This window comes from Tiliqua scincoides, chromosome 2 (genome assembly GCF_035046505.1).
Source record: "Tiliqua scincoides isolate rTilSci1 chromosome 2, rTilSci1.hap2, whole genome shotgun sequence".
Taxonomy (NCBI): Eukaryota; Metazoa; Chordata; class Lepidosauria; order Squamata; family Scincidae; genus Tiliqua; species Tiliqua scincoides.
This window is the reverse complement of record NC_089822.1, coordinates 215,919,125-215,931,539: the sequence shown is the minus strand read 5'-3', so window position 1 is coordinate 215,931,539 and position 12,415 is coordinate 215,919,125. Positions and strand designations below refer to the sequence as shown.

The window sequence follows — 12,415 nt, the reverse complement described above, 5'->3', positions numbered from 1 at the left end:
GAACAGTTTAATTTATTCAACAGAAAGTCTTTTACTTGTTTGCTCATTTCCCTAATTATTGGCACTTTGGAAGGAGAAGCTCGATGAAACGGCTTCAGAATGCCAGGAAAAACAGCAAATGGTTTTGAAAACAAATTTCTCCAAAGGATAACAAAAATGAAATGAGACTCTCTGTAGACTGGTTTTGCGGTATTGTTCATTCACCATCAATTCCATCTTCCTGTAATTGTTTGAAATGAAACCTACTGTAAGCAGAAACTCAAGTTTGATTGTAGCAGAAATTATCCACGCCAAACTGCGAGAAGCACAAATACGTTGTGAAGAAAGGGCTATAGAACTAGAACCAGTTGGCAGGTGCACCTTTAAGCTGTCCTTGGGATTGTTTATTTCTTTTTCTTGGATTACTTGTAGTTCTGGATTCAAGCCTTTGGAGCTCATGAGAGCTGCTCCTGTGGGATCAGTGCCATGCCATTCTGGTAACATGAGAGCAGGCGTTTCTTCCCATGACAATACAACCCCCCACCCACCCACTGAGTCCATGATTAAAGCTGGAACTAATTTCTACCACAAATATCTTTTGGCTTCTTTTACCAGAGCATTCATAGCCTTGGATGTCTCCGAAAGCAAAATACACTTTGCATGAATGGAATCCTTTATTTCACATTGTAGGTGGCTTGGGATGAACGTGTCATATTACTTTTGTTTGTATAAAAACAGCTCCTGGGTAGTGTGTGCTGAACTACTGAATATTACTACTCTAGAGAAATGTGATTTCCAGAGTTTTCTCTTCATTTCAACTTCGCTTGACATAAGAACAGCCCCACTGGATCAGGCCAGAGGCCCATCTAGTCCAGTTTCCTGTATCTCACAGCGGCCCACCAAATGCCCCAGGGAGCACACCAGATAATAAGAGACCTGCATCCTGGTGCCCTCCCTTGCATCTGGCATTCTGACATAGCCCATTTTTAAAATCAGAGGTTACACATACACATCATGGCTTGTAACCCATAATGGATTTTTCCTCCAGAAACTTGTCCAATCCCCTTTTAAAGGCACCCAGGCCAGATGCCATCACCACATCCTGTGGCAAGGAGTTCCACAGACCAAACACATGCTGAGTAAAGAAATATTTTCTTTTATCTATCCTAACTCTCCCAACACTCAATTTTAGTGGATGTCCCCTGGTTCTGGTATTATGTGAGAGTGTAAAGAGCATCTCTCTATCCACTCTGTCCATCCCCTGTATAATTTTGTATGTCTCAATCATGTTCCCCCTCAGGCGTCTCTTTTCTAGGCTGAAGAGGCCCAAATGCTGTAGCCTTTCCTCATAAGGAAGGTGCCCCAGCCCAGTAATCAACTTAGTCGCTCTCTTTTGCACCTTTTCCATTTCCACTATGTCTTTTTTGAGATGCGAACACAATATTCTAGGTGTGGCCTTACCATCAATTTGTACAACAGCATTATAATATTAGCTGTTTTGTTCTCAATACCTTTTCTAATGATCCCAAGCATAGAATTGGCCTTCATCACTGCTGCCGCACATTGGGTCGACACTTTCATCGACCTTGGGCATATAACTGGACTTTCAGAAGGCGTTTGACACGGTCCCTCACCAAAGGCTACTGAAAAAACTCCACAGTCAGGGAATTAGAGGACAGGTCCTCTCATGGATTGAGAACTGGTTGGAGGCCAGGAAGCAGAGAGTGGGTGTCAATGGGCAATTTTCACAATGGAGAGAGGTGAAAAGCGGTGTGCCCCAAGGATCTGTCCTGGGACCGGTGCTTTTCAACCTCTTCATAAATGACCTGGAGACAGGGTTGAGCAGTGAAGTGGCTAAGTTTGCAGACGACACCAAACTTTTCCGAGTGGTGAAAACCAGAAGTGATTGTGAGGAGCTCCAGAAGGATCTCTCCAGACTGGCAGAATGGGCAACAAAATGGCAGATGCGCTTCAATGTCAGTAAGTGTAAAGTCATGCACATTGGGGCAAAAAATCAAAACTTTAGATATAGGCTGATGGGTTCTGAGCTGTCTGTGACAGATCAGGAGAGAGATCTTGGGGTGGTGGTGGACAGGTCGATGAAAGTGTCGACCCAATGTGCGGTGGCAGTGAAGAAGGCCAATTCTATGCTTGGGATCATTAGGAAGGGTATTGAGAACAAAACGGCTAGTATTATAATGCCGTTGTACAAATCTATGGTAAGGCCACACCTGGAGTATTGTGTCCAGTTCTGGTCGCCGCATCTCAAAAAAGACATAGTGGAAATGGAAAAGGTGCAAAAGAGAGCGACTAAGTTGATTACGGGGCTGGGGCTGGGGCTTCCTTATGAGGAAAGGCTATGGCGTTTGGGCCTCTTCAGCCTAGAAAAGAGACGCCTGAGGGGGGACATAATTGAGACATACAAAATTATGCAGGGGATGGACAGAGTGGATAGGGAGATGCTCTTTACACTCTCACATAATACCAGAACCAGGGGACATCCACTAAAATTGAGTGTTGGGCGGGTTAGGACAGACAAAAGAAAATATTTCTTTACTCAGCGTGTGGTCAGTCTGTGAAACTCTATGCCACAGGATGTGGTGCTGGCATCTAGCCTGGGTGCCTTTAAAAGGGAATTGGACAAGTTTCTGGAGGAAAAATCCATTATGGGGTACAAGCCATGATGTGTATGCGCAACCTCCTGATTTTAGAAATGGGTTATGTCAGAATGCCAGATGCAAGGGAGGGCACCAGGATGAGGTCTCTTGTTATCTGGTGTGCTCCCTGGGGCATTTGGTGGGCCGCTGTGAGATACAGGAAGCTGGACTAGATGGGCCTATGGCCTGATCCAGTGAGGCTGTTCTTATGTTCTTATGACCTGTCCACCACCACCCCAAGATCTCTCTCCTGATCTGTCACAGACAGCTCAGAACCCATCAGCCTGTATGTGAACAGTCAGCCAGCCAGTCAAGTCAGTCCATTAGTTAGTTAGTCAGCAATTTGGTAAGTCAGTTAGCCAGAAAGTCTGATAAGCTAATAAGTCTGTGTCTCTCTCCAACTACAACGCACAGTCTTGTCAACCTCCAGGTGCTACTTTTATCCCTGAAGGCCTTGTTGTCTCTAGTGGCTGCAGCTGTGCAGCACATCCACTGCTGAAAGCCCAGGCTTTAACCCCATGTTTCCCAGAATCACTAGAGCAAATGGCCACTGCAGTCACCACATCCTATCTCTTTGCACTATCTTCTACAATTCCTCTATGTTCACCCATCGTTCAAAGCTGCATTCTGTCAGAGAACCTACTCTTGATGATGTGAAGCATTTGACTATGCACCCTCCATTTAGAGATGTTTTCATTCATAATGTTTAAGCTAACGTGGAATTTGCTTTCATAATTTCTTTTTAGAAAGTAAAAAAAAAATCACTAAAGCTACAGAAAGGAGATGTGACTTCCCAGACCCTAATAATTGCTTCCTGTTTCTTATTTCACTTGAGCAGATCCAGAATTGTTAAGCTGCAAATGTGCCTAATGAAAAACACATTGGGCACAGTCCAAGATAAATGCCTCTTGTGCGAACCTCCTCCTGGATGTGAAAGGAAATTGTTGGAGTGCAGGGTAACCAAATGTGAAGTCAAAGGCAAAGTGACAGGATGCCAAGTTAAAAAGGACCCAATCCAAGGGCAGTCTTTTCTGTGCATGCTCAGTTTAGACAAATGGGCATTTTGGAGGCAGAGGCTCAGAAGATTTTGCCTGACTGTTTTGTCACTTTAAGAACTTATTAACCAATCAGTCTGTGGCTTGATTTTTTCAGAGCCACTGGTTTTGATCAGATCCCACCAGTTATTTGCTAACGCTTGCCTTGCTTTAGGCAGTTCCTCTCTAATTTTCCCATTTGGCAGGCAGCTTTTGATGGTCTATTTCCACTGGGTTCAAGGTTTTAAGAAAGCTGTTGCAGAAAACGAGCAAATGTCTCAGTGCTCAAAGAGTCAACAGCAGCTAAAACTGGGTTAGCTGATGGTTCTGCATGTATTCACAAGAAGGGCTGTTTGAGCATATTTCATATTTCTGTCTAGATCTATAATGTCACGTGCTTCAAAATGGATTAAAGTAGCAGCCATGCACAACTGATCAGGTTTATGTTAGCTTCTCAGACTATATTCACTAGCTCTCGCTTTGGAAATTGAAAAAGCAAGACCCTCATCCTGTCTTGGAAGCATGAGGAACTACTAGGAAAGAGTTCTGCTGCTCTTTCCACATTTCAAGAGCATACACAAGCCACACAAGAATTACTGATGAGTGATGAGAAAGCAGCCTTAACAGTGCCAATTCAAGCCTTGAGTTTGATGGGTTTATGAGTAAATCTCACTGAGGGAAAAAAAAAACTTTGACTAGCTGCAGTGCATGGTCAGATGAAACTGTCCTTTGCAAGCTCAAGCCTCAGATCTCACAATCTTTGTTTTTGCTATTTCACCCCTAAAAAGGAGATTCAACAAGCTGCTGGCAAAGAAAAATTCCAGCCTGGAACACGGTTGTCATTCCACCCCTAGATCATTCTTCTGGGTGCCACCACCTACCTAGAATATATATTCCCCATCTTAATAGTTTTGCATTTGGTGGTTCGGTCCATCTTTCCTTTCCAAAGAATTTACTTTTATTGTTTTTTGCATTTAATTTTGTTTGTTTATTTTAGTTCAAAGCTGTATACAAATGGAAAGTGCGGAAGGCAACTGACAATGAGAAACTAAAGGCAACATCAACACAACAGTGTTGCTCTGTGCTCAGCTCATTAGTATACTAATTTCTCATTCTAACCTGTCCTCTGAAGAATTTGGACCCCTCTCATTTGAAACTTTCCCCCCCAGAATTTGTTTGTCAGACTGACAGTCATGATCATGTATATCTTTTGAATCCGCCTGTTCTCCAAGGTTAGACTTTCCCATCTGGGCTATGTAAATTTTGGCAAATGATTCCACACAAGATGTGCCACATATGTAAAGTATAACATCACTGTTTTTTTAAAATTGGTGTTGAAATATCTTCTCCCCACCCCTTCCATTTTTCTCCAGCCAGCCACCTGCATCTCCCAGTACACAGGAAGCAATCCAAGGCATGTTGTCCATGGCAAATCTCCAGTCTTCGGATTCCTGCCTACAACCTTCATGGGGTGCCAACCAAGCAAAGAATAATTCCATCTCAGCCCCCAACTCCAAAAAAACTGGAAATAGTAACAGCAAAAACGCAAGCAAGAGGTTACTGAAGAAGAGTGCAAAAAACAACATTGACATTGAAGATTATGATGAGGACCAGGATCATTTAGATGCCTGTTTCAAAGATTCTGATTACGGTGTGAAAAACTTACATACTTTGTCTGGTTGTGACTGTTAAATTATGCACATCCAGTGACATGTATGAATGTGGATATTCCCATGCAAAAGGGGGGAGTTACCTGGGTAGTGCATAATGTGTAAAAGACCCTAATATCTGCAGTGCAGTGTTGTTGGATTTGCATAGCTTGTAGAGCATGCCATGGGTTTCAGGCTCCTTCATTTGCACATCTCCTTTGATTCCATTGTGAGATTTTCTCTGGATAACATATTTTGCAGCTGAGATTGCAATTCATACCCCTTCTAACACACTAGCAGAAGAGTTCTGATGTATAGTGTTATGCTAGTAAGTGCTAAGACATAGGGCTGGATCAGAAGATCTGAACATTAATGCCAGGGCACAACTAGTGCCCACCTGCCACCATAGCTCAGAAGCACCACTGGCATTACAGTTTTGGTGTTTGCCTCTTGCGCCTGCTGTAGTGGATAAGACTGTGTAGTCTTGTGCGAGCTGAGACTTTGGAGGGAGATACTTTCTCCAGCGTGATACTTTAAGGGATGTTGGCCAACCCAGTTCCTGCTATTTTGGATAGTAGGTTTTTCAAGGGATTCACACAGCTGAGGGAAGAACCAAGTGGTTCTGCCTTGGTGCCCAACCATAGAGTGCTACTTCTATTGTATACTGGCTTGGCATAAAATTCTACTTCGAGCATGTTCAAAGAATTGGGATCATAAAGCTCCGGATTCAAGAACTGAGCTTAGGTATGCAAAAACATAATGGATTTGGCTTCAGTGGTGGTCAGTGGGGTAGTTTGTTAGGCAAAGTCATGGCAATTGAGGGGAACAGAGAAATCCCATCCTGACCTTTTGGCCCCAGGCTGGAGTGCCACAGCCAGCATCATGCAAGCATACAGTTGCTGGTGGAGTAGGCACTCTGGCACAGGTACAAGCGACTGTTGACAGCTGGAGCACCTCTTCAGTCAGTACTGTGTGCATCCTCCATGTGCATTCTCCCTGCCATCTCTTGCTGCCAGGACATAAGTCAGGAATCCCCCACTGTTGTCACACTGGGGTTTCCTATGGTTTTACCTCACTGGCCACCACTGTGTGGCTTTTTATTGTTACAGTATGTTATTTTCTGGTTTCTTCAACGGATATCATATTTTCATACTATTATTATCAACCGTCTAAGCATCACGTAAACATAAAGAAGTCTGTGGCTAAACCCATTTGGGTAGTGGGCTTTTAAGGAATATCCTTTGTTTCCTCCTACATCAACTACATTGCACACTATTTTAGTTCTTTAAAGTCTGAAAAACAGCTTGAACGAGTAATACCACATGGGGAGGAGGCTGTTGAAAAAAACAAAGTAAGAAGCCCTACTGCTGTATGAGAATCTGCATGCCTACTTTTCTAGTAATTAGCATTGTTAAAGGCACTAATCCAGTACGTACTTGGAAGTAAGCCCTTTGGACACAGTGGTACTTCTTATGAAGAAATATATCGGCTTGCATTGTAAGGTTGTGATTTCAATCAATTATGCCACTAGTGCAGTGGTTCCCAAAGTCCTAATTGGATTTTGGGACTGCAGGTGAGTGTTTGCAGGGGCAGGGCCTGGGGCAGAGGAGTGTCCTGTCGATGCCACAGTGATTACAGCATCAGGAGAACCTAGGGGCTTTCCTTTTACCTGGGGAGTCCTGCTGGCCTTAGGGAGAGTCTGGGAAGCCTGCAGTCCCCTCCATGAACCTCCCCACTGCTGAAAATCACTCTGTTTGGGGATCAGAGTGCACTTTGGGGTTGTTGCACAAAAACTGGAAGTGTGCTCTAATCGCCACATAGAGTGGTTTTCAGCATCGGGGAGACCCGGAGAGGAGTCTGCGGGCCTCCTGGACCCTCCCCAAGACCAGCTGGACCCCCAGGTAAGGGAGAAAGCTCCTGGGTTCCCCCGGGTGCTGCAATAGCTGTGGCGGCATCACAGCACCCATTACCAAGCCAATCCCCTTAAGGGGGAGTGACCCAGTTTAGCTTCCCCATGGTGGGTCATGACCCACTACTTTGGGAACGACTGCAGTAGCGTATAAATGTTCCACTCAGTGGAATAGTTAGTAAAGGCTGATAGAAAAGTCTCCTAAGGCTGATAGAAAACTTCCTAATAATTTATTTCCAAGAAACTGATACGCCTTTTAGAAACATACACAACGTCATTAAAAAAAAAATGTTGTCTTTGTCCATGACCTTTTAAAAACATGTCATTTCTCTCTGCTTTCAGCATTTGATATTCTGAATATTAACATAACTCTGAACTCTGAAGTTCAATGAAAACAAGACTTGCCTCAGTTTTGAAAAAGTTGTACGTGTTTGACAAAGCATAAACTCAAGTTACAATTACAGTACCTGTAGGCATATAACTCAAGTTAAATTACTTCAGGAAAAAAAATGTGAAAGTATAATGTATAGGCACATTTTTAATGTGACGTTCTGAAAGAAGAGAGTGTTGAATGAGGTGGACTGACCTTCTTGCTAATTATCTATTTATGCTACCATTTAATAGGTTTGCTTTGTTGAAAGACAGTTTAGTTCACCCAGGCTCCATTTGTCTGCCATATGGTCAGCAGGTTTTCAGTTCAGTGGCTAAATTAATGCAGTTAGTTTAAAATCATATATTACCCTACCAAAGAAATGAAAATTAAATCCACATTTTTGTAAAGATAGGTTGTTTGGTTTGAGGAAGTGGATAAAATGCAAATAAGAATGTTACCATTTAACCTAGATTCTGGAGGTTCATTAGAAACAAAAGGGCTGCAGTGTATGGCAAATCTCAGATTCAGTACAGGGGTCAAATCTGAATGTAAAGTAATTGGATCTTTAGGCCCCAAATGCATCCACAACCCACAGCCATGTGCCTGCAGCTCCACAGAATAGTCAATGTGTGTGAGTAGCTCTCTGTATGATTTTGGTAGATTTTAACCAGGCCTGCACTTTAGGAAGAGTTACCAGATACCTTCATAACCACACTTGATTCTTTCTTGGAATAAAGGATTGCCCTAAGGCAGCAGTTTTCAAACTCTCAGGGAGTAAGTAAGTTCTTGTGAGGGCAGCAGGGGTAAGTAGGCAGCAATGTAATCCCCAGGATCACGTCACTCCAGGGGCTGCAGGGACTGGGATGCACTCAACAGTCCCTGCAGCAGCCTTCCTGGGGTGCGGGGAGCCCTGCACGAGCATCTGCAGGGTTCCCCAGGTCTTGAAAAGTGAAAGTGCAGTGATCGTGCTCCACTTCCGGTTTTGCACTTTCACTTTTCCAAACCTGGGGAGCCCTGCAGAACCTAGCGTAGGGCTCCTCACACCCCCCAGGTGGCTGCTGCAGGGACTGCACCCTGCCCGAAGGTGTGGGTTCAGTTCCTAAAACCAGAAAGTGAGCATTCTTCTCTTGTATTTTTATTATTATATGAGTTGCTGCAAAACTGATGTTATATCTTATTGTTACTAATGCTGTACAAAGGCTGTTCCAAGATAGCAAGGTGACCCCACAGGTCAGAGAACAACTGCAGAGAATAGTACTGAGTGCCCAGCAAATCAGTGAGTTTCAGATACACAATGGCTTGGTTTCAGTGTGGGAACAATGCAAGAGTCAAGGGCCAGTTTCATTACATTGATATACAAAACAGCTGGCCAATGATTCCTGCTCCTGTAATTCAAACCCTGGGTTTAGGTTTGGGTTTGCTTTCAGATGATGTTACATTGTCACGCCAGTCTGAGATTTGATTCTGTTCGGTTTTGATTTCTTCCTGACTTCATTCATCTCTATTGCAGACCTGTGACGCAGCTGCTCCATTGTTATGCCTGGCTCACTCTGTTCTCTATTTCCATATCAGAATTTCTAATAGTATTTGTTTCCTCCTTTAGTTTATCCTTCCCTTGAATCAGATGAAGATAATCCAGTATTCAAGTCCCGATCAAAGAAGAGGAAAAGTTCAGACGATGCCCCATATAGCCCAACAGGTAAAATACTTTGCTACCTTTTTTTAAAGTGAAAAATATACAGAAAACACAGTATCATCAAAATAATTCATAACTCATAAACAGAACTTTCGCCAATTATGGTTAGTACCAAGAAGCAACAAAGTCAATTACAGCTACTTCTGCCAATGGTAGCAATCTGGAATTGGACAGGATTGCAAAATTTGAATGCCTAAAGTACATATTACCACAATATCCTAAGTGTGCCAACTCAAGTGTAAATATTCAATAAATTGGATTCAATAGGACATACTCACACATGGGTACGGTATATTAGTGTTTTGTTTTTTTTGCACCCAAAATACTCTTGCCACTTTCAATTCAATGCTCCTTCTACATAACATTTTATATTTCAGTGTTCAATTCCATTTGGCCTTTATTCAATTTCGATTTCGAGAACCTTTATTGGCATTAAAACAAATTTTAAACAGGACCCAGGGAAAAAAAAATACAGTCTATACAACAAGGTTCTGTTCACAACACAGAATTCAAGTTGGTGGGACGCATGAGGATGTTTTCCTTATAACAGCTAACAAATAGTCAGCAACCAAATCAGTAGTAGCCACAGAATTATCTTCCAAAAGGAAACGTAGGGAATTGTCAGGTGAACCAGAGAGGGTAGACAGAATTGGATCTAGAAAAGTATCACGAAGTGTTCGAAGAGTAGGGCAATGACACAGAATATGAACCACCGTATCAGGTTCCAGGAAGCAGAATTTACAAGACCTGCTATCGAACGGAACATTATGGAATCTTCCCTCAAAGACTGCGGAGGGAAAGATATTGAGTCTGGCGAGCATAAAAGCCTGCCTCTTATTTGGATTGATTTGTTCCCTAAAATAATTGGCAGCACGGTCGGAAGATGGCAATAGTTTGGCCTTTATTTCTATATGTGGGGTATAAGGTGCAGTTCAGAGAATAATTCCCAAGTTCCACTGGAATCAGTGGGATTTAAGTGCTTAGCAATATGCTTAAAATTCATCTGGTACAATATCACATTTTAATTAAGGATTGCTCCCCTAACAAGAGTCTCAGAGTTAAGGTCACTCATGCCCATTGATTTGAATGGACTTCATGCTACATTAAGAACATAAGAACATAAGAAGAACCCTGCTGGATCAGGCCAAGGGCCGATCTAGACCAGCTTCCTGTATCTCACAGTGGCCCACCAAATGCCCAAGGGAGCATACAAGACAGCAGGCACAACCTGCGTCCTGGTGCCCTCCCCTGCATCTGGCAATCAGAGGCAGCTTGCCTCTAAAACCAAGAGCTTACACATAACTACTATGACTTGTAACCCATAATGAACTTTTCCTCCAGAAATTTGTCCAATCCCCTCTTAAAGGCATCCAGGCAAGACGCCATCACTACATCTTATGACAAGGAGTTCCACAAACTAATTACATGCTGGGTAAAGAAATATTTTCTGTCTCTCCTAACTCTCCCAACACTCAACTTTCATGGATGTCCCCTGGTTCTGGTGTTATGTGAGAGGGAAAAGAGCGTCTCTCTATCCACTCTGTCCATCCCATGCATGATTTTGTATGCCTCAATCATGCCCCCCTCAGGCGCCTCTTTTCTGGACTGAAGAGGCCCAAACATTGTAGCCTTTCCTCAGAGGGAAGATGCCCCAGTCCAGTAATCATTTTATTGCTCTTTTGCACCTTTTCCATCTCCACTATATCCTTTTTGAGATGCGGCAACCAGAACTGGACACAGTACTCCAAGTGTGGCCTTTCCATCGATTTGTACAACAGCATTACAATATTAGCTGTCTTATTCTCAATGCCTTTCCTAATGATCCCAAGCATGGAATTAGCCCTCTTCACTGCTGCCGCGCATTGGGTTGACACTTTCATTGAGTTGTCCACAAGGACCCCAAGACCTCTCTCCTGATCTGTCTCAAGATAGCTCTGAACCCATTAGCCTATATGTAAAGTTTTGATTCTTTGCCCCAATGTGCATGACTTTACACTTACTTACATTGAAATGTATCTACCATTTTGCTGCCCAGTCTCCCAGAAGGAGAGATCATTCTGGAGCTCTTCACAATCTCTTCTGGTCTTCACCACTCTGAAAAGTTTGGTGTCATCTGCAAACTTTGCCACCTCGCTGCTCAACCCTGCCTCCAGGCCATTTATGAACAGGAAGGCTACACCTTGGCTTCCTCATGAGGAAGCTGCTTGAACCATTCACTAATGAGGCTATACTACGTATATCTCCAAAACTAGATGTGATAGGGCAAAACGTATGCCATTTTTGGAATCGGCACCCCAAATTCATATCAAACCATCATAAAGTTTGGAAAAAACTTTTCTGACCCTCAATTTTGTAGGCCTGTGTAATTCGATCACCCACTACTAGAAGTCCTTGACCTACCACCTGCCGAGGAGTATCCTTTGTGCAAATGGATACAGGCCCATCGCCTGAAGAGGGAGTCTCTCCTAGGTGATTATTTCCCTCCTCCCCAGAGTAACGTCCTCTAGCCCTAAGACTTCCTACCTGGGCAGCTGGTGAACTGCCCACTTGAGGATGAAGTCTCCTTGTGGTCCCTCTCTACCTGCCTATGCTTTTCCAGGTTGGCCACCAAAGCTTCAAGGGAGCAGACCCACTCCCTGAGACCCTGGAGCACCTTGCAATGAGGACACATCCATGACTTATGCCCCCAAAGCATATAGTTATACATGTGACACTCGATGTAGAACACTGGATAGCCACCACCCTGCTGCTGGCTGCCTGACTGCATAGTTTGTATCCTGTGCATAGTTTGTATCTTGTGTAGTGATCTTTAGATCCTTAGAAAGCTTAAAGCTTCCTTACCAGATGCTTAATGTCTCCAGGTGCTCTGTCCTGGAGTTCACAGGCTCCTATCCACGGGTGAAGAGAACATAAGAACAGCCCCACTGGATCAGGCCATAGGCCCATCTAGTCCAGCTTCCTGTATCTCACAGCAGCCCACCAAATGCCCCAGGGAGCACACCAGATAACAAGAAACCTCATCCTGGTGCCCTCCCTTGCATCTGGCCTTCTGACATAACCCATTTCTAAAATCAGGAGGTTGCGCATACACATCATGGCTTGTACTTCATAATGGATT

General features: G+C 43.6%; 1 protein-coding gene across 1 annotated transcript in view; it reads left to right on the top strand.

The window, feature by feature from the left end:
- The window catches only part of PHF2 (PHD finger protein 2), a 144,276-nt gene that overhangs the window by 118,945 nt on the left and 12,916 nt on the right, over positions 1-12,415 (top strand). Inside the window, exons 18-19 of the mRNA XM_066614139.1 lie at positions 5,044-5,321; positions 9,205-9,300. Of these exons, the coding sequence (XP_066470236.1) occupies positions 5,044-5,321; positions 9,205-9,300 (374 nt within the window). The remainder of the gene's footprint in view (positions 1-5,043; positions 5,322-9,204; positions 9,301-12,415) is intronic.